The sequence below is a fragment of the Leucopleurus acutus genome, assembly GCF_964270905.1.
Source record: "Leucopleurus acutus genome assembly, chromosome: 5".
NCBI classification, from domain to species: domain Eukaryota; kingdom Metazoa; phylum Chordata; class Mammalia; order Artiodactyla; family Delphinidae; genus Leucopleurus; species Leucopleurus acutus.
In genome coordinates this window covers 84,133,887-84,156,432 of record NC_139147.1, presented here as the reverse complement: position 1 = coordinate 84,156,432, position 22,546 = coordinate 84,133,887, and the positions used below count along the sequence as shown (strand labels likewise).

Here is a 22,546-nt window from a genome sequence, read left to right as displayed (position 1 = left end):
ATTTTATAATAATTCTTGTCTTTTAATCTTCATACTAGCTTATTTAAATGGTTCATCCACAGCCTTTACTATATATTTGCCTTTACTATTGGGATTTCTCCTTTCCTATAGATTCTTACTTCTTCTTGTAGCCTTTTCTTTCCATTTAGAAGACCCTTTAATATTTCTTTTAGCGTCCATTTAGTATCAATGAACTCTTAGTTTTTGCTCATCTGAGAAGTTCTTTATCTCTAAAAGATAATTTTGCTGTGTAGAATACCCTGCATTGTAGGTTTTTCCCTTTCAGCACTTTAAATATATCATGGCCAATCCCTTCTGGCCTGCAAAGTTTCTGCAGAAAAATCAGCTGATAGCCTTATGAGGGTTCCCTTGTATATCATTCTTTGTTTTTCGCTTGCTGCCTTTAGAATTCTCTCCTTAATTTTTGCCATTTTAATTATGATGTCTTAATGTGGGTCTCTTTGGGTTCAACTTGTTCAGGATCCTCTTTGCTTCCTGTACCTGGATATGTTTCCTTCCTCAGGTTTGGGACGTCTTCAGCCATAATTTCATCAAATACATTTTCAACCCCTTTCTCTCTCTCTTTTCCTTCTGGGACCCCTATAATGCGAATGCAGGTATGCTTGATGTTGTTCCAGAGGTCTCTTAATCTATTCCCCTTTTTAAAATTTCTTTTTCTTTCTGCTGCTCTGATTGGGTGATCTCCATTACTCTATCTTCCAGACAATTTATGTGTTCTTCTGTATCACCTAGTCCGTTGTTAATTCCATCTAGTGTGTTTTTCATTTCAGTTATTGTATTCTTCAGTTCTGACTGGTTCTTTTTTTATATTTTCTAGTTCCTTCTTTTTTTAAAAAATACATTTATTTATTTTATTTATTTATTTTTGGCTGTGTTGGGTCTTCATTGCTGCGCGCAGGCTTTCTCTAGTTGCAGCAAATGGGGGCCACTCTTCATCGTGGTGCGCAGGCTTCTCATTGCGGTGGCTTCTCTTGTTGCAGGGCATGGGCTCTAGGCATGCGGGTTTCAGTAGTTGTGGCTTGTGGGCTCAGTAGTTGTGGCTTGCAGGCGCTAGAGTGCAGGCTCAGTAGTTGTGGTGCATGGGCTTCGTTGCTCCGCGGCATGTGGGATCTTCCCGGACCAAGGCTTGAACCCATGTCTCCTGCAGTAGCAGGCGGATTCTTAACCACTGTGCCACCAGAGAAGCTCTCTAGTTCCTTAATATTCCCACTGTGTTCATCTATTCTTTTCCCTGGTTCAGTTAGCATTATTATTACTAATGCTTGGAACTATTTGGTAAATTATTTATCTCTGTTTCATTAGTTGTTTTTTCAGGTTTTATTCCTTGTTCTTTCATTTGAAACAAATTTCTCTGTCTTCTTATTCTGCTTAACTTTTTCAGTCTTTATGAAATTAGGTGAAACAGTTATCTATCCTGGTCTTGAAGGGTTGTCCTCTGTGGGAGCATCCCTACACAGTCTGCATGTGCCCAGTAGCTTTGATGGGAGAGCTGGATCTGACATGAGCACAAGTCACATCTTTCCTCAGGGTGTGCTGGCAGCTAGCATCTTGGTAGGTGGTGGGGCTGGAGAAGGAGGGGCTGAAGCCAGGGCCAGGTGTGAGGCAGGACTTCCCCTCTGCTCAGTGGCCATCACTGCCCTGTTGGGTGCGGGGTGTGATCCCAAATTGCTGGAACAGAGGTCCTGAGGGCTGGGTCCGAGCTGGTTCTAAGTGTGTGCTCTCCCCTTCCCCCTCCAGCATTGATACCTTTGCCTCAGGGGGGAACAGTGCTGGAACAAGAGGTGCCAGAGTGGGCACCTGGTGCAGGCTGGGGTGTGTGCTGGCATGAATCTGTTTCTGTTTCATAAATAAGTTCATTTGTCATATTTTAGATTCCACATATAAGTGACATCATATGATATTTGTCTTTCTCTTTCTCACTTACTTCACCTAGTATGATAATATCCAGGTCCACCCATGTTGCTGCAAATGGCATTATTTCATTCTTTTTTTATGGCCGAGTACTATTCCATTGTATATATATACCACATCTTCTTCATCCATTTATCTGTCGATGGACATTTAGGTTGCTTTCATGTCTTGGCTATTGTAAATAGTGCTGTAATGAACACTGGGGTGCATGTATCTTTCTAAATTAGAGTTTTGTCTGGATATATGCCCAGGAGTGGGATTGCTGGATCGTATGACAACTCTGTTTTTAGTTTTTTGAGGAAACTCCATACTGTTTTCCATAATGCATGCACTAATATACATTCCCACCAACAGTGTAGAAGGGTTCCCTTTTCTCCACATCCTCTCCAGCATTTGTTATTTGTAGACTTTTTAATGATGCCTACTCTGACTGGTGTGAGGTGGTACCTCATTGTAGTTTTGATTTGCATTTCTCTGATAATTAGCAACACTGAGCATCTTCTCATGTGCCTCTTGGCCATCTGTATGTCTTCTTTGGAGAAATGGCTATTTAGGTCTTCTGCCCATTTTTCAATTGGGTCGTTTGTTTTTTGGTATTGCATTGTATGAGCTGTTTGTATATCTTGGAAATTAAGCCCTTGTCAGTCACATTGTTTGCAAATATTTTCTCCTAGTCTGTAGGTTGTCTTTTCATTTTATTTATGGTTTCCTTTGCTGTACAAAAGCTTGTAAGTTTGATTAGCTCCCATCTGTTTATTTTTGCTTTTATTTCTATTGTCTTGGGAGACTGACCCAAGAAAACATTGCTGCAATTTATGTCAGAGAATGTTTTGCCTATGCTTTCTTCTAGGAGTTTTACGGTGTCATGTCTTATATTTAAGTCTTTAAGCCATTTTGAGCTTATTTTTGTGTATGGTGTGAGGGAGTGTTCTAACTTCATTGACTTACATGCATCAGTCCATCTTTCCCAACACCACTGACTGAAGAGACTGTCTTTTCTCCATTGTATATTCTTGCCTCCTATGTCAAAGATTAATTGACCATAGGTGTGTAGGTTTATTTCTGGGCTCTCTATTCTGTTTCATTGATCCATACATCTGTTTTTGTGCAAATACCATGCTGTTTTAATTACTGTAGCTTTGCAGTATTGTCTGAAGTCTAAAGGGTTATGCCTCCCGCTTTGTTCTTTTTATTCAGGATTGCTTTGGCAATTCTGGGTCTCTTATAGTTCCATATAAATTTTAGGATTATTTGTTGTAGTTCTGTGAAAAAAGTCATGGTAATTTGATAGGGATCATATTAAATCTGTAGATTACTTTGGGTAGTATGGCCATTTAAACAGTATTAATTCTTCCAATCCAACAGCATGGGATATCTTTCCATTTCTTTGAATCATCTTCAATTTCCTTTATTAATGCTTTATAGTTCTCAGCACATAAGTCTTTCCACCTCTTTGGTCAGGTTTATTCCTGAGTGTTTTTTTTGACGCAATTTTAAAAGGGATTGTTTTTTACTTTCCCTTTTTTAGTGTACAGAATGCAACAGATTTCTGTATGTTAATATTGCATGCTGCTACCTTGCTGAATTCACTTATCAGTTCTAGCAGTTTTTGTGTGGAGTCTTCAGAGTTTTCTATATATGTTATCATGTCATCTGCATATAATGACAATTTTACGTCTTCTCTTCCAACTTGGATACCTTTTATTTATTTCTCTTGTCTGACTGCTGTTGGTAGAACTTCCAATACTATGTTGAATAGAAGTGGTGAGAGCAGGCATCCTTGTCTTATTTCAGATTTTAGTGGGAAGGGTTTCAGCTTTTCACCATTGAGTATTATGTTGGCTGTGGGTTTGTCATAGCTTTTATTATGTTGAGATATGTTCCCTCTATACCCACTTTGGTAAGAGTTTTTCTCATGAATGGATGTAGAATTTTATCAAATGCTTTTTCTGCATCTATTGAGATGATCATGTGGCTTTTGTCTTTTCTTTTGTTGATGTGGTGTATCACATTGATCAATTTGCATATGTTGAACCACACTTGTGACCCTGGGATGAATCCAATTCCATTGTGGTGTCTAATCTTTTTTATGTGTTGTTTGATCCCACTGGCTTTTAATCCAGCTAAAGGGACTTGTCCTCCCAGTGTCAGACCCTGGGGCTGGGGCACCCAATATATGGTTCAAACTGCTCACTCCTCAGGGAGCATCTCTGAACCTGTGTAACCCCCCTCCTCTCTGTGTCCCCTCCCAGGGCTGTGGTCCCAACCTGATTGCTTTTCTTCCCTTTCTACCTGATTCCATGTGGATCTTTCTTACAGCTTTGGTTGTGTAAGTATCTTTCTGCCAGTCTCGTTTGTTTCCAGTGAGAATTGCTCCACTTGTAGATGTATTTTTGATGTGTTTGTTGGGGGCGGTAAGCTCTGCATCCTCCTACTCTGCCATCTTGATCTCCCTCTCTAGGATCATTTTGTGTATTTCCTTTCCCAGGCCTAGATACAGACATTTCTCCAAGGAGCCCTGTTCTCTTCTATTGGAGAATGGTATAAGAAACCAAGATTTTGGTGGTGGGTGTGCTCATTGATAGTAGGGGTCTCATTGTTTCTATGCCTGGCATCAACTGCCCAAGGAGATACATGTGTCTATACCAAAGTGTGTATATGCATATAACTAAGATTATTTTTATATAGAGTACCAGTTTTGACAACCAAGTCATTACTCCTCAGTGGACAAAACTCTGACACAACAGCATATTTAAATATTATAATCTAGAATTTTACTCCAAACCAAAAGAAGAAAAGATGGGTTTGGGGGATTTTTTTGGTCCATTTTGGATTTTTAAAATAAATATTTCTTCTGGTCTTCTCCTTCCTCCATGTTTCTGCCTATTTCCCAGAGGTGGTTTATTAAGTTTTATTTATTTCCTGGTGGCTGGTGTGGTCAGGAAGTTTGCTGATGTTGGCCAAAATGGCAGCAGTGGCCACAAGTTTCCCTGGTTGACCTGATACACTTGTTTGAGGAGCTAATGGACATGGAGCTGGGTGAGACGGTTCTGCTTTAGGAATATGATATGAGGCTACCAATCCTGGGTCTACAATATAGCACACACACCAGATGGGCCTTCTCTCTGTCCTCTCTGCAGGGAAGTAGAAGGGTCCCTATGTCAGGGGAAGGTAGACCTGCCTAACCACCCCCAGTACCACCTCAAGATCACATCTTACCACCAAAATTCACTGGGAAGAGTCAGGGAAAGAACATCACTGAGGCACAATCCCACACCAAGCTGCCCCCACTGTATCTGACCCACTCTGCCACCTGCCACTTGTTCAGCAAACATGGATTGGACGCCAGGCACAGACTAGGCACAGGGACACAGAGCTGGGTGAGGCTCTTGCCTCACTGCAGCTCCCAGTGTAACAGACAAGACAGACATTAAAAATAAATAGCTAGAATACAGTTTGTAATGTATCATTTTGGAGCAAAGTCTCTTAGCCTGGATCCATGGATGGACTTCAGGGTGTCCCCTAAAATTAATCATAAAAAGTTATATATGCTGGGTATTCCCTGTCTGCTCCCCCACTATATCTTCTCCATACTGTTCTGTGTCCCAGGAAGCTGACCTCTACAGACTCCATCAGATGGGCTCACTAGATGCCCATGGGTTTTTAGCTGGATTTGGCTAGTGAGATGTACCACCAGGAAATCTGAGAGGGAGAGAGAAAAGTAGGGGTATATATTTCTCCACCAGTGGCTGAATTCCTCTGCCCAAGGCCACAGATCTTACTGGCTACCTCTCTTACAGTCACAGCTGTAGTGCTTCTTGGGTTCCCCTTTGTCTTTCAGGCTTAGGGGTGGTAACTGCTCCCTGTTTCTTTATAGCCCAGGGTGCTTCACCATCCATATTGGGTTTCCCAAATTCTGCCCATATATTTGTAAACAGTGCCTACATCAAACTCCATTCAATCATTTTGAGTGTGCAGAACCCTGAAAATATGTGAATCAGATTCGCAAAAGGGTCCATGACTCAAAAGAGGTAAAAAAGCCCCTTCTGGGCTTCCCTGGTGGCGCAGTGGTTGAGAGTCCGCCTGCCGATGCAGGGGACACGGGTTCGTGCCCCGGTCTGGGAAGATCCCACATGCCGCGGAGCGGCTGGGCCCGTGAGCCATGGCCGCTGAGCCTGCGCGTCCGGAGCCTGTGCTCCACAACGGGAGAGGCCACAGCAGTGAGAGGCCCGCGTAATGCAAAAAAAAAAAAAAAAAAAAAAAGCCCCTTCTGCAGAAGTACATACAAGGTGATGTGGATCTAAGAGGAAGGTGTACTATCTATAACTCTGCTGGCTTCACAGAACAGTGCTCCACTCAAAATGCAAATCTGATCAAGTTATTCCCCTGCTTAAATCCTTCAGTGGCTCTCAGAATAAAGACCAAATTCCTTCATACAGCCAGCGAAGCCACACTTCATCTACACCTCTCTAATCTCACCCCAAAGACTCTTCCCTTGTTTTCTGTACTCTAGCCATTCTGAATTTTGGGTTCTGTACTTGTGCCAGGCTCCCTTCAGCCCTGCAGCCTTGCACACTCTGATCCTTCTGTCTGGAAAGCCTCCCCCACCTTCTCTACTCATTTTCTGGGCCTTGGCTCAAGTGAGTCTTCCCAGGGAACTTCCCTGACCCTCAGTTCAGGTCAAGTTCCTCTGTCACATACCCCATAGAACCCTGAATCCATGCTTCAGAGCACTTGTCTCAGCTTGCAACACATTTTTGTGTTTTGTGTTTGATATTTATTAATGTCATACATAAACTGTATGACATACATACACTGTAAGTTCCATGAAGGATGGAACCACATCTACTTCCACTCATAATTGTGTCCTCTGCATTCAGCACAGTGCCTAATACATCAGAGATGCTTATAAGTATTTGCAGAGAAATGAATGAGTGAAAGTGATATTTGAATCAGGCCATGAAGGGTCAGTTTGCCAGGAAGCACAGACCAGGAGTGTAAGAGGCCACCTGAGGGCTCAAGAGCCAGTTAATCTGCTCAGTACATCCTACATAGATTTTCTTGGGCAACAGGCAAAGTCCCCCCACATCCCTTTCCCAACCACAGGATCAAAATAACTCAGAAACGTTACCTTTACATCAAGAGTGAGCATCAGCTCATACTGGTTGTAAAACTCGTTGGGGCTGGGCAACTGGTACTCCTTCGCTGTGCCCAGGAATGTCTCAATGTCAGTCAAGGCAATGTCAACCCCCTCTCGGGACTGGCACTTGTCTACAGCTTGGGAAGCCAAGAGGTAGATTCCTTCTTCACACCACTGGCTGACCTTTTAGAAAGAAACACAGTGCCCTTTGCAGTTAGCCTGCCCACAACTCAGCCACCACAGTCCTCAGGAGGTCCAACCTCATATGGGGTCTACAAGGATTCTGAGACAACAAGGAATTGTCATGGCACAGCATCAAGTTTAGAGGTCCAACCACTATAAATATAACCATGAGGTGGACAAGCCCAAATCAATTTTACATCTGCATACTTTTCAAGGAAGTCACTTAGTCAAAAAATAAATCATATAAGCATTCTTCTTTTCTCGACAGTAATTGCCACATCTCTACGAGGAAAGAGTTGAGTATTTCTACGTTTGGTCTAACCACAGAGAAACGCAACCAGTGGCTTTTTGGGTTTACCTTCTAGGCCAATTTCTTGCATCCTAATTGGTTACAAGAGCACAGAGTAAATAATGAGGCTTTAGACCTGACTCCTACATGCCTTCCTGGGAGAGGGAATGTCTCTTTTAACATGAACACCACTGTCCTCTGTCCACATTTGCATTTATTAACGTTTGTCTTTCCAAGGGAAGCATCTAAGAATGCAAAGCTTTTAGCTCAGAACAGCAGTACTTAAACTTTCCAGAATGCTGGAATGAAAGCAGATAAGTAAAGAATTCTAACAATTCAATTTTTAAAAAACTTAGAAAAAGACAAGGGCCATTGTGCTGTCTGAATATTTGTATGAAAAAAAGCTGCCCTTGCAAGTACATCTGCATTTCCATTTACCCTGTGACCTGAAAAGCTATGTAAAATAACTGTACAGAGAAAAAAGACCAAAAGGGAGCTCTCTAAAGTAGTTATCTCTAAGTGGGAAAATTACAGGCAAATTAAATTTGTCTTTACTTTCCCTAAATTACCTACACTGAATGTGTACTACTATTAGAATAACAAAAAAATCATAAAGCTATTTAAAAATGGATGATTCCCACTGTGTGGGGATGAGGAGGGGAGTGGAATGTAATTAGTGTCCATAAGTAACTTTTTTCCTCCTCCTTCCTATATTTTTGGACTTTCAAAATAATAGAAAATTATGCTTTGATATATACTGTGAAAACTTTCTCTTTAAACATCATGCCTGTACGTGCAGAAAACACTAAGCTGGGGTCTCCTGCAGAGTCACAGCAGCTACTCACTCTCCGAGACACACACACACACACACACACACACACACACACACACACACACGCAGTCCACAGACTGGCGTTAGGCTATTATCTCTGGCAGGCCCTTCTGAGCCACTTGCTTCTGGAACAGCTACATTTCCTTGACACTAAAATCCCTTTGGCAGTGGGATGATGTAAACAGCCTGGGCGGGTGCCCCCAGCTATCAGAGAGAAACAATTGTGGAAATGGAGCATGCTGACTCACAGCGGTGAGCTCTCTGATGCCTGGGAACAGCTGACAGAGCAGGCTCCAGCAGTCACAGCCCCTGCTGACTGGCACTTGCCTCAGAGATCACTGCTGAAGGGCAGCGGGGGCCGTGCCCCCTCCCCGTGAGCATTCTGCATACAGTGTTGCTGTCTAGTCTAAGGAGCCTGGGGTTTGGAATTTGTCAGTCCTCACTTCAAACCTGTGCTCCCCTATTTACGCCATGTGTGGTCTTGGGCAATCTTGTGCCCCAGGGTTTTTCAGTGTTGTTCATGTACTACCTGCACCAAATCACCTGGGCACTTGAGGAAAATACTGATTCCTGGGCATCATCCCACACTTACTAAATCAGAGTCTCCCGAGTGGTACATCAGGAAATCTGCAATTATAGCAAGCTCACCTCATGTACTAAATGTTGTGACCCACTGACTTAACTATGCTGAATACCAATTTCTGTCTCTGTTAAATGAGGCCATTAATATCCTCCTCATAGGTTGTCTTGAGGATTAAATAGATGACATCATTATGCTCCTGGTAGGAACATAGTAGGTGCTCAGTAAATGGTAGGAGTGTATAATGGTTGTTACTACTTAGCCTTCTTCAAAAGGATTCACAATCTGATGCCTTTACATGAGGAGAAGCACTTTGCAACTATAGTGCTTGGTTCTCTTTACACCTGATGGGGAATCATGAAAGGCCCCACAGGGCCAGGCCAAAACACACTCCTTAAGTCTGGGTCCACACAGAGGACACGGACTTTATAGTTTATTCGAATGGGATGTGGTGGATGGCTGGGGCATTTTTGACCTTCAATACCTCTATGACTTAGAATCTGCACAGTTTTTAATGCCTCTTGAGCGCTGTTTTCACATGAAGGACTTTATCCTCTCATCTCAGGAATCGTGAGGGGCAGGGAGGGCAAGTATGATTCAGAATGTTTCACAGAACATTTTGCAGACATCATGTTCGCAGCTTTGTTTTGCTCACCTTGTCCAACTGTCTATGCAACTCCAAGGACTTTTCTAAAATGTCATGTTTTTTCTTGTTTTCATTGATGAAGTCATCACAGAGGTGCCTGAGCTCTGCACACTGGGGTCTGATGGAGTCCACTGCATAGTGGTGGCTTTGGATGAGCTGGTCCCCAATTACTGCAAGCAGCTGGGCCTTTTCCAAGGACTCCTGCAAAGTGAACATCCACAGGCAAGCATCAGAAGCCGAGTCATGGTGAGGCTGGTATCTGCCTGGCACTGTGTGCTCCAAACTTGGAGGGAGGCTACGGAGGGGCTGATCAGGTTTTAGGCTCAGAGACTGGGGCTGGGGAACCTGGGAAAGCACTGGGGTGGTTCAAGGTCCCCAGGAGTTCTAGCCTAGTCCAGGGTCATCTGCACTCTGAAGAAGAGCAAGTCATTCATTCAAATATTTGTTGAGTTCTGGGTTAAGCACTGAGGATATAGTGTTAACAAGCCAGGAATTTTCAGTTCAATGGAGAACTCAGATACTAAACAAATTATACAAATAATTAACTTATTACAACTGTGATAAATTCTAGGGCAGAAGAGCATGAAGTATTATACTGCACAGAATTGGAGACTGAATTATCTTGTCAACTGAATGGAAAAGGAAAAGGGACAAACATGTGGCCCTGAGGAGAGTGGGGAGTAAAGCTGAGGTTGAGAAAATAGTAAAGATCTGGTTTGGGCAACCCTATGGGAGGGATCATGAGACTTAAGAATTATGTTTGTCTAAACCATTTCCTGCAGCCCACAAGGTCCCTGTCTGCTCTGATATCGTCTGCTTAGCAACTGTATCTCCTCCCTCTTTCTGCACAGCTTGTTTCGTTCTAACCATAGGTACCAAGTTTTTCCTGTTTTTAATTCATTCATCATGTATCATTGAGGACCTGCCATGTACCAAGCACTGTCCAGGTGCTGGGGGTTTGGTGGTAAACAAAGCAGGCAAAATTCCCTGCCCTCACGAAGCTTACATTTTAGTAGGAGACACAGGCAATAAACAAATATGTAGATAATATAATATCTTAGACAGTGGTGAGAGCTATGGAGAAAAATCAAACAGGGAGAGGAGGGCGGGGAGCACTGGTGGAGGAGCTGCTATTTTAAATAGGGTAGTGAGAGAAGGGCTCACTGAGAAGGTGCTGGCCGCACTGTGCAGAACACAGCAGCCTGAAACTGCTGTCCTTAGAAAGGCCTGCTTGCAAGGTTGGTCCTCGGCTGGCATCTGGGAAAGTCAGGAGGGTTCCTGTCATCCTTAATCAGAATGGCTCATGGTATCTAAACTGTTTGTGCAAACAATATGTTTTATGCTGAAGATCTGCTTTCTTCTGGGATTCTGGAATTCTGGTATACGCCAGTCAGAGGCCACCAACATGACTAGCCCCCAACAAAAACTCTGGGCACTAAGCCCCTAATGAGCTTCCCCGACAGACAACATTTTACAATGCCGGTGCAAGCCATCGTTGGCGGCACTAAGCGCATCCTGTGGGACTCCAATGGGAAAGGACCCTTGGAAGCCTGCACCTGGTTTCCTCCAGACTTTGCCCCATGCACCTCTTCCCTCTGCTGATTTTCCTTGGTATCCTTTCACTGTAATAAACCATAACCATAAGCATAATTACATGCTGAGTCCTATGAGCTCTCCTAGCAAATCTTCAAATCTGGGTGTGGTCTTGGGGACCCTTGACACAGGAGTCAAGATGTGAAGTGAGGGACAACCATGCAGCAGTCGGCTAAGAGAGATGGGGGCATGTTTGACATGTTCAGGTAGCAGGAGGAAGCTACTGTGGCTGCAGCAGAGGAAGCAAGGAGGAAAGGAGGAGACATGATCAGAGAGGAAAGAGGGGGATCTGACCAAGGAGGGCCTTGCTGCCATTGCGGGCACTTTGTCTCTTATTCATTGTGACATGGGATGCACTGGATGGTTTCGAAGACAGGACCTCATTCATATTTTTGAAAGGATCGATTCAGCTGTGGTGTCAAGAATGCTAGAGAATAGGGAAAGCAAGGAGACCAGTTAGGGGGCTACTGCAGTAATCCAGGTAAGAGGTGTGGTTTTAACAAGGCCGACAACCAAACCAGCTCCTATCTCAGCACCCTTCCCTGGGATGCTCCTCCCAGGTCTAAGCTCTTAGTTCACCCCCTCCCAGGCCCTCTCCCTCACTTTGTTCTCATTTTATAACAGCACTTACTTCTACCTGAAAGTATTTTCTTTCTCTACTTTAAGGTATGATTCCTCCCTCTTCCACCCATGTCCACCAATACATAAGTTCCATCAGACCACTTAGTAGGCATCCCATAAATATTTGGTCAATAAGATAAAAGAATAAATGAACCAATGAACTAGGGGATGCAGTGATCTGCTTGGCTGGAACTGTGTGAACAACACTGACCTGAGTCAAGACAGATGACTGCCACGTCCCCAAAGGCCTCCAGGACAGAAGGCCCACACACACCCTGCTGACCAGGTTGAGCATCCAGGGTGCCACATTTGCCCTGGTTTAGCTTTTCATAGTAACACTAGGAAACATGGCGACTCCAGGTGATGACAACCTGCCCCTCTCTTAATTTACAGCGGTGTATGATTTCAACAATTTCAAAACCCCTGCCCCCTACCCAGTCAATCATTCCCCAAGCCCCACAGAGCACACCTCCTTCTTAATCCGTTTTGAACTCAGCCCTTCCCTACCACCTCCTTGTCACTGTGTGCTCAGACCTTGGTGCTTTCTGACTGGGACAGCTGGTCTCCTTGATTTCCTTCAGGCTCTCCTTCAAATCACGCTCCACACTACTGACAAAATGGCAATTCCATCACGACGTCCATTCCTGTCTACATCACTCCCGAGCCTCAAATCCTTTCCTGGCTCCCTACTGTCTTCAGGAAGAAGTTCAAATGCCTGACCAATGCACAGAAGGCCTTTCACTCTCTGGCTCATACCTGTGGCTCCTCCTCCTTCACTCTCACCCCATCCTCTGCTGTAACTGGACTAATAACTCCCTTGTAGTCCCCCAAATATTCAGGCAGCTTCTGGCCTCCATGCCTTCTCTCCTTGCTCTCTCTGCCTAGAAAACCCCATCCTTCCCTCATCACCCCTCCCCCTACCTCTTCCCCTACTCCCCCCTGACCATGAACACACACTACTCTGTAACTAACTCCAAATCACTCTTCAGAGTTCATCTTCTTCAGGAAACTTCCTCTGACTCCACCTTTTTATTTTGATGCCCCTCCTCTGTGCTCCCATAACACCCTAGGCCTTTTTTTTTTTGCAGTATGCGGGCCTCTCACTGCTGTGGCCTCTCCCGCTGCAGAGCACAGGCTCCGGACGCGCAGGCTCAGCAGCCATGCATGGCCCATGGGCCCAGCCGCTCTGCAGCACGTGGGATCCTCCCAGACCGGGGCTCGAACCCGCGTCCCCTGCATTGGCAGGCGGACTCTCAACCACTGCGCCACCAGGGAAGCCCGCTAGGCCTTTCTTGATCAGAGCATGAACTTGACTGTGTTGTGGTCAGTTATCTATTGCCCACACTATGCCACAGACCCTTGTGGGCATGCACCAGCTCTTATTCAACTTAAATAGTACACAGCACGTATTAGGTACTTAAGAACAAATGATAGTTGTGCAAAACAAAAAAAGGAGTAATGATATGGGAATAAAGAGACATGAATCAAGCAGTGGCTATTTAAAAGAACTCAGGGATAAATACTCAGTGCACTTATTCTAAACAGCAAAGGCCCAGATGCAGTTGGTCACCATCACTCAAAGGAGGTTAGAATTCTAATTCCTTGGGCAATGATTTTTGACTTTTTTGCTCACTGCTGTGTCCTCAGAACTCAGAGCAGTATGTGGTATGGTAGGAGATCAATAAATATTTGCAGAATGAATATAAGAATGAATGAGACACTCTTACTAGAACTGCTCAGTCACTGAAGGTTGAACCTAGGAAATATTCTGCAGCCCAGAATTTACCCCACCACCTCTGCTATTAACAAAAACATCTAACATTCATTGAGAGCTTACTATATGCCAGGTACTGTTTAAAATGCTTACATCAATGATTCCTTTTACTCTTCACAACAAACCTTTAATGTATGTGCTGTTTTACAAAAGAGGAGTGGAGACACAATGGCCCAAGGTGACCCGGGTAGGAAAGAGAAGAGCCAGGCTTCAAACTCAAGCAGTCTGGCTCCAGAATCTGGCTGTGGCCAACACACACAGAGAAAAATGGCTGTGCTTGTCCTGCCTGAGCTTGGAGATCTCATTTGGTTGATTGAACCTGTCTGACTTTAGTCAAATACAGAAACATGAAAACTTGGCCAGTATATCTCTGTTGACTCTTGTTTTTTTTAAGTCCAGCTGCCTAATTTATTAAGAATAGCACAAGTTTTCTGGGCCTAGGGAACTTCACCACAGGATGCTCCCCAGGTTACCTGTGGCAGTCACAGCTGCGTCCCTGTGGCACGCAGCATCTCACCCTTCAGAACTGTTCTTAAAACACTTGAGATGTTGGAGGAAAGATGTCCATAACAGGTCCAAATTGATTTTGGGAAGGGATCCATAAATACAATACAGAATTCACCACTGGATGGCTGGAAAATTACTCTACTGAAATGAATGGATAATAATAATAGCCTCTAAGCTCTGACCACCTACTACATTCCAAGCACTCTCTAAGTCCTTACTATACATCATCTATTCATTTCATCTTCCCAGGGACTCTTGTGAGGTAGGAATTATTACCCACTTTACAGATGAGAGGGTATGTTCAGAAAGGCTAAGAAACTTGACTAGGGTCACACAGTTGGTAGCTGTTAGAGCCGAGATTTGAATCCAGTTCCTTCTAACTCCAAAGCCTGTGTCTTGCCACCTTCCAGCCTACATGGCTTCCCCACATGTGCTAGAATAATGGCTGCACATTATTATTAATGAAGTCATTATTATTCATGACTATCAAATCCTTCAGCTGCCTGCCAAGAACTTTACTGTAAAACCTCCAAATTGCATTTTATTTTTCAGTCTATATAGCTTCTGCTCAAGATAATCAGGCAACAAAACCTCCAAAGTAAAAAGAAATAATGAGAAAGAAACGGCTGAAATCAGGTACTCTGATCATAAGCCTGCCTGGCATCTTTCAGATGCTGAAAATTTCAGAAGGCTGGTCAAGTTGCAACATGTAATTCAGAAACCTTTAATGTAATAACAGCTTATTTTTCCCCCAGGACTCTATTGCTATAACAGATGAAGCTGGACATGTTTATTCTGGAAGAAAATGGTGAAGAAGGGGCGATACTGCTATATCAGGGAACCCAGGACAGACCCACAAATAACGGCATAGGAATGGAATGCATGCGGAAGAGGGTCAGGTGAAACAAGAAAGGCAGAAAGTTAATGGTTGTTGAAACTGAGCTGTAGACACATGGGAGTTCCTTGTACTCATCAATCTACTTTTTTGTGTGCTTGAAAATTTCCATTAAAGAAAAAAGTCATGGGCTTCCCTGGTGGCGCAGTGGTTGGGAGTCCGCCTGCTGAGGCAGGGGACACGGGTTCATGCCCCGGTCTGGGAAGATCCCACTTGCGGCGGAGCGGCTGGGTCCGTGAGCCATGGCCGCTGAGCCTGCGCGTCCAGAGCCTGTGCTCCGCGATGGGAGAGGCCACAGCAGTGAGAGGCCTGCGTACCGCAAAAAAAAAAAAAAAAAAAAGTCATGCCCCTCCAGCTAGATTACATCCCTAGGAGGTTAATGATCTGGGTTCCATGCCTTCTTCGACCAGTAGTGTAACTGCTGGCCCCTGGCCTTGGAGGGAGATGTCAAGGCTGAGAAACGATTGGGTCTCCCTGTTTTGTCCTGGTCTGCTCCTTGTTGGCCCATCAGCAAAGGTCCCAGCATACCTCACAGCCAAAACCCTATAGCAAATTCTGCTTTTAAAGAAGTACGAGGGGTACTGCAACCATTGTTTCTTAGAATTAGAGATGAGCACTCAAAAGATGATTAATCCTAGGGGTAAGACGGGAATAAAGACACAGACCTACTAGAGCATGGACTTGAGGATATGGGGAGCGGGAAGGGTAAGCTGGGACAAAGTGAGAAAGGCATGGACATATATACACTACCAAACGTAAAACAGATAGCTAGTGGGAAGCAGCCACATAGCACAGGGAGATCAGCTCGGTGGTTTGTGACCACGTAGAGGGGTGGGATAGGGAGGGTGGGAGGGAGGGAGACGCAAGAGGGAAGAGATATGGGAACATATGTATATGTATAACTGATTCACTTTGTTATAAAGCAGAAACTAATACACCATTGTAAAGCAATTATACTCCAATAAAGATGTTAAAAAAAAAAAAAAGAACCACTGGTCTAAAAGGAGAGACAACACTTAGTATCTCTTTTTTTTTTTAACTTCTTTATTGGAGTATAAAAAAACAAAAAGACGATTAAACCCTCAAACCAGAAGAGGGTAAAAGAACAGGCTCCACTCTGGTTAGTGAGTTGCCTCAGAGGCTACCATGAGGATGATGCCACTGCACAGAGTAAGGGGGTTGGCAACAATCCAGAAATCAGTGTGTGGCTCTGCTGAAAGGGAAGCTGACCCCTGGGTGCTGAGCAGAGGACAAACCTCAAGCAGGTTTTGGTGGCTTCTACCCAAACATTACCTTTTTCCTTTAACACTTTACAGGACAAATGGAAAGATTAGCCAAGCCCATATCACTTGAAGAAACAATGCCGCTTACAAATCTGAGTGAAGACATGTTTAAAAAGTCCCAGTTATGACAAGATAGCTTTATTTGGTTCACCCAAAGGCAGAGGGATAGGTCTACTGCATCCTTTAGCAAATAACTAAAAAACAGGGTAAGCAAGGCACAGGATGGGTAAAACCAATCTTTCTGGGCTCCGGGTTGTAGGTTAGCCCAGCTGTTCAGGAATGTTGCCCGTGAAAGATGCCCCACGACCATAGGTTTTGCCCCTACCTCTGGTCAGTGATTTTTGAAGTATGTACCAAAGATCACAAGTCCAAGGAGGTGGGCAGAAGAGAGGATGTGAATGCAGTCATGCAGATCCACCCCCAGTATTTAAAACCCGACCCAGAGCACCATCCAATGGCTTCCAGTTCCACTGAGAATAAAATCCAGTCCTCATCACCATTGCTCCCACCTGTGTTCTCCTGTCTCATTATGTTCCAGCCACATTCCTTGGGCCCCCAGCCTCGTTCCCACCTCAAGACCTTTGTACTTGCAGCTCCTCTGCCTTGACTGCTATTCCCTAAATCTTTGCATGGCTATACAGATCTCAGATCAAAGGTCTGAGAGGCCTTTCCTGACTACTAAAGTAGCAACCCCCCCAGTCACTTTCTATCATGTCCTGTTACTTTCTTCATCCCACTTGTCACTATCTGATATGATTATTTATTTGATTACTTTTCACTTGTCTGTCTCTCCCCAGTAGAATGTAACCCCCATGAAAGCAGGGTCTTGACTGTCTGGTTTGCCACTATAGCCACAGAATCTAAGACAAGGAATACCTGGTGATGAATGAGTACCTTCCTGGTAGGTCAGTAGCTACCTTGGTGATATACCTTCCTGGTAGGTCAGTAGCTACCTTGGTGAGATATATGTATATGACACCATATTTTTTAAACCAAAAATAAAGGTACTGGACTTGATGAGGCATTTTCCCTAAAATATGAATGTATGTAAATGAAAATACACAGCATCTACATTTAATAAGGAGTTCACTTGAAAAAAACTAAAATTGCATAGAACTGGGACTATCTTGGAGCCTCTGAGACATATAATTATCAGATACATGAAGTTCAATGTTTTTCATTGTTTAATAAACATTTCTCATGCCTTGAGCACTAAAGCATTTAGTTGTCAACGATCATCAATAAGAGGAGTGCTCACCAGGTAAGAATGGGATTGCTGAGTGACAGTCTAGGTGCACAGGTGGGTCTATGTGTTCACGCATGTGCAAAAGCACGTCCAGCTCAGAATTCACAAGTGACAGCTCTTAAAGCCAGAGTGGCCTTGGTTTACGTTTGTTACTATTCTCTGGGGAAGTATGTCTCTAACAATAATGTGAGTGTCAAAAGCCTAGCTTTAATGTGTGTGTCAAATGCCTGGGGATCTTATTAAAATGCAAATTCTGATTCTGAGGTGGGGCCTGAGATTTACCCATATTTCTAATAAGTTCTCACTCAGGTGACAGCTTCTGGCCAGAGGATCACACGTTGAGGAGCAAATTTCTAGTACTACAAAATTACCATCTACCATAATCTAGAGGAAAGACACCTCTAGCTTAGATCAGAAAGGAAGTGGTAACCATAGAAGACTTAGTTCCCAAGAGACAAAAATATAGAGAACCCAATTAAAGAAAAGCAGAAAGGAACTTCCCTGGAAAGATGACTGGGCTTTCTTAAATTCATAATAAGCCAAATTTGTAAGGACGTAAGATAGACTCGCTCCTAAGTGCTGATTTGTGTTCAGATCTGGGAAACTGTTTAACTCTGGTATGAGAATCTGAAACATATTCCTTTCAAGTTCCTTTACAAGTTTGATATTTCCAACTCTTTGAGCATGAGAAAGCTTTGCCAACTCTCTGTCGCAACAGAACTAATGTGGACCAATTTCCCCCTTTTCCCCATCTTGCCTATTATAAAACTAGTTATTTTTCTCTGGTTTGCCCTTTAAAAGTTTCCCCTCCTTACCACCAACTCCTGCCCCAACCTCTGGCCCAGTGTGACCTTACTTCCTGTTTTTCCCCCACTAGTCTGTCACCTCATGAATGGGCAGGGCCACCTGGAACTCTCACCCCACCGAAGCCTCCAGCCTCAACTGGGCGCTCTGGTAGCCTTAACAGAACTCTCACTGCCCTCATCATTCCTCATAGTTGTTAATGTGCATATCTCCCTGGAGACCTGGGGTGAGCGTCAGGTCACTGAAAAGGCAGGATTTGGGCTTTCCTGTGTCTTTTGGCAACCTTCTAGCAATAATGAGTGGCCATGATCTGTCACCATCCACAGTGACCCTCTTCCTGGTCCACAAAAATGGCAAAAAAAACAAACCTGGCCTTTTCCTTCCAGTTTTTCGTATTCCTTAAGAAGTTGCTCCACACGCATCGCACTGTCTCCGATGTCTGTAAACTCCGCTTGCTCTGCCAACACATTGTCCAGGGCAAGCTTAACCTACAAGACACATTAGAAAAGCCCAGACATAAGCCAATGGACACCCATGTGGAGGTATAGGTTTGTTATACTCTAGACAACTTGAAAATCCAAAAAGGATTCAGGACATATGTGTATCTATATAGATTTTTTTTTTCTACAGCTCATCAGCTTTCAGATTAAGCTGAGGGTGCTGAGACACATATGGATGGAATATTAAAGCTTCACTGAATCAAAAAGGAAGGTAAACCATCCCTGAAATACCATGTATGCCAACAGGAAAATGGGATTCTAGTACATTGCTAACCCACTGAAAAGGTGAGAAGAGGAATCAAAGATATAAGGAGGGGACTGGATTGGGGAGGGGAGGGAAGCCCGATGCCCAGAGTTCAAGGGCGAAGAGAGAACCAGAAGTCACTGAAACATAATGGAAGTTTTATTAAACAAGAAAATAATACCTCACAAAAATTGTGTTCAAAGTGCCGCAGTTGTAGGCATTGATTAAGCTTCAGGTGATGCGCAGACCAGAACTGACTAAAGGCTTTTTCTGTTTCATTCAACTGAACTAATAACCTGTCAAGAAAGAACAAGAAAGGACATGCAGTCAGCATTCATTTCCACAGGCTCATGGAGATAACACCCGTGTTTTTAGTCAGTGTTACTAATTGGGATAATCTCCTTATTATGAAGTCTGTGTCACTATGACTTTCTCCTAGTTCAGCTAGTTTCCACATTTCCCATTTTTTCATCAGGACACCCTCAGGACTAGGCAGAAACTTCACTTCAGATGGAGCTGCTACGCTTTAAAATGTACCCCAGGTAACCTTACCTTTCTCTCTATTTCTTTCCACCTAAGAAGACAGGTGTGCAAAGCACAGCACCCAACCAAACTGTTATTTGGCAATGAAGCTCAGTAAATACTACCATCTTCCTTGATATCCTGGGATGAAAGCAGATCATAGGAAGAGGGAATGGCATTCTCATAAAAAGATCTCTGTAGATGGATGCCAGAAGAATAGCATGGTTTTTCCTTCGTTGTCTCAAATATTCTTCTTTCGTGACCCCATCAAGACCCATAAGTAGCTGTTCCAATCTGCTCTTGGTTGTTTCAGATCATCTGGTTCTATGTATTCTCTCCTGAAAAGGCAGATTCCACCCCTTTCACTCACCTTTCCATGGTAGCTACATTCTCAGCTTCATTGAGACTGAGTTTGCTGGTGGGACTTTTGGTTGCTTGTGCTTGAATACATGACAGCAATGTGGTCCCTTGCTTTCCAAGTAATTTTAGCTCATCCTAGAGAAAGGAAAATACAGTCTCTCTTAGGAGGAATTAAAAGCAAATTCTAGGTAGATTTGAGGTGAGGAAAATGGTAGCTCGGTATATTTTTATTATATAGCAAATTAAATGCTAAAGAAGTCAAGCTATAGCTTTTTAAATTGATTAACTTATTCCTAAATAGGTAATACATACACAATACAAAATTCAAAATATACAAAAGGGTACATATTGAAAACATCAAGTCTGTGTCCACAGCCCATTCACTTTCCCATTCCAAAAGGAACAACTGTTAAGTTTTTGTGTGTATCTCAAGTTGTTGTAAATTAAAAACAATTAGTTAATAAAATCTGGTTTTAATCCAAGATAGTGACCAGAAACAAGAACATGACAGATATCAAATGTTAAGTGCTAGAAAACGCCATGCAATAGTAATGTAATCATTGCTAGTTGACCATAAAAAAAAACTTCATCTGGTCTCATCAATAAACACCTGCCAGTCCTGCCCCCAGAGTGTGGCCTTGTTCAGTTATCAAAGTTCAGCAGAGATGCGTAGCAATTTCAGTTTGACAGGGAAAGATTCATATTTCCAAGGCAAGTCTATTCTCCTCTTTTTACATAGGGACTTAGGGCATTGCAACTGGGGAATATGTCAGCCTCTCTCTTTCCAAATCCAGTGGCTCTAGTCCTCTACTCACATAATACAGGTGGTCTCTCAATGCCCTGAGCATTAAGCATAAGGGTAGCCAAAAGGGGTGGAGCCTGGCCTAGAATTTTGCTGCTGAGAGTTTTGGGTTTTGTTCCTGGGTCACTCAGGATGCTCATTTGGTATGCCCTGAAGGTAAGAATAGTTACAAAACAATCTCCCCGATGCACATGAACACTAAATCTCTTGCTCCAGGCCCAGCCATCTCCAGCCTCACTGATGCAGAACTCATTCCCTGTGGGAGGAGTTTTATACTCTCCACTCCAGTCACAGAGAAATCCAGGCCCTCTCAACCTTACGCCTTTGTTCCTCGTCTCCCATCCCACTCCAGTATTCACCCCTTTGAAGGCTTCCATTACCTATACCCAGCCTCAAACTTGTCCCAAGATCTGGCTGATGATAGATTTGACTCCTCTGATCAAAATTCTTTGGACAGCCCCTGTGGCTCTGTCCTCTCCAGGTAATGCCCCAAGTCGGCCACTTGACTGGTATTCCTGCCTGGTAACTGGACAGATCCCTTCTTCTCCACTCTCAGGTATCAGCCCTCATTTCTTATCTCATCAGTGCTCATTAAATATTTGTAGGTTGGATGAATTAAAAATGGTCTAAAGGAAATTACATTGCAGATGGATAAAGACAAATAAGATATGGTGGGGGAGAAAAAAGCACTCATTAGTAAGTGCTCTTAGCTTTTCCCTCCTCCTTCTCCCCATGAAAAAGGGTCTTGGCTTTTCTACTCAGTTTCTTAACTGCTTCTAAGCTTCCGGCATTCCAGCAGTATTGTGGCATTAGCCATTATCTTATTTATATATATTTATACACATACTCACACACATACAGGATGTGCAATACAGAATTGGGAGGAAAGATGGAGGGACCAAACAAGAAGAAGCATATTGCTAGGGCAAGAAGGAGACATTGGAAGGGGAAACTTGTAAGAGAGATACAGCCAAAAAGCTGCAGAATGTGAGGAAAGTACATGAGAGTGAAAAGATGAATCTTAGTAAGTGATGTCATACACTGTGTATTTCCTTTACATGGTTAAAAATACAAGGAAAGGGACTTCCCTGGTGGTCCAGTGGTTAAGACTCCATGCTCCCAATGCAGGGGGCACAGGTTCAATCCCTGGCTGGGGAACTAAGATACTGCATGCTGCACAGCATGGCCAAAAATAAATTTTAAAAAATACATGGAAAAATTGTAACCTGGTTACACTTTGGGACCAGACCACATGGTCAGCTTCAGTAGGGTTATCAAAATCTGCCATAAACACGGAGGGAAAGAATAAGTAACTATGGTACTTGGACAGCATAAAGGTAAGTTGCCTAACCCCAAAATGGAGTTTGTGAAATGCTGAAACAGTCCTGAGGCCAACTGTGGTCCAGGTGTTAACCCTTTAGTGGGTTAAAGGGTTGCCAGAATCATGAGGAGGTCTTGTGGGGCCTACGAAATGGGCCAGAGAGGTAGAATGAAGCTCTCAAGGGATATAAATCTTTAATTCTTTTAACAACTGATAGGGCTGTCCGAGTATGTACTCAACATTATGGTTCCATCATTATGGAAACAAGCAGTTGGTCAGAAGAAGACCTACTTAGCAAGGCACTGGGGACTACTTCAGTATCAAAAGAATTTAAATTTTCTGGGAGGAATTCTTTTCTGTGACAAGGGTAAGCATGAATGTAGACACATATTCATTCATTTAAAATGTATTTACTATAAAGAACTATTTTTACATGCCAGGCCCTGTGCTTGGTTGTGTCATGGGCTGGGTG

The 22,546-nt window shown here is 43.5% G+C and overlaps 1 protein-coding gene across 1 annotated transcript in view; it reads right to left on the bottom strand.

The window, feature by feature from the left end:
• MCF2L2 (MCF.2 cell line derived transforming sequence-like 2) overlaps positions 1-22,546 on the bottom strand; it is a gene marked incomplete at both ends in the record, with an annotated part of 183,947 nt that overhangs the window by 86,099 nt on the left and 75,302 nt on the right. Inside the window, 5 exon segments of the mRNA XM_082840148.1 lie at positions 7,064-7,255; positions 9,612-9,803; positions 18,694-18,813; positions 19,251-19,365; positions 19,962-20,086. Coding sequence (XP_082696274.1) covers positions 7,064-7,255; positions 9,612-9,803; positions 18,694-18,813; positions 19,251-19,365; positions 19,962-20,086 — 744 coding nt within the window.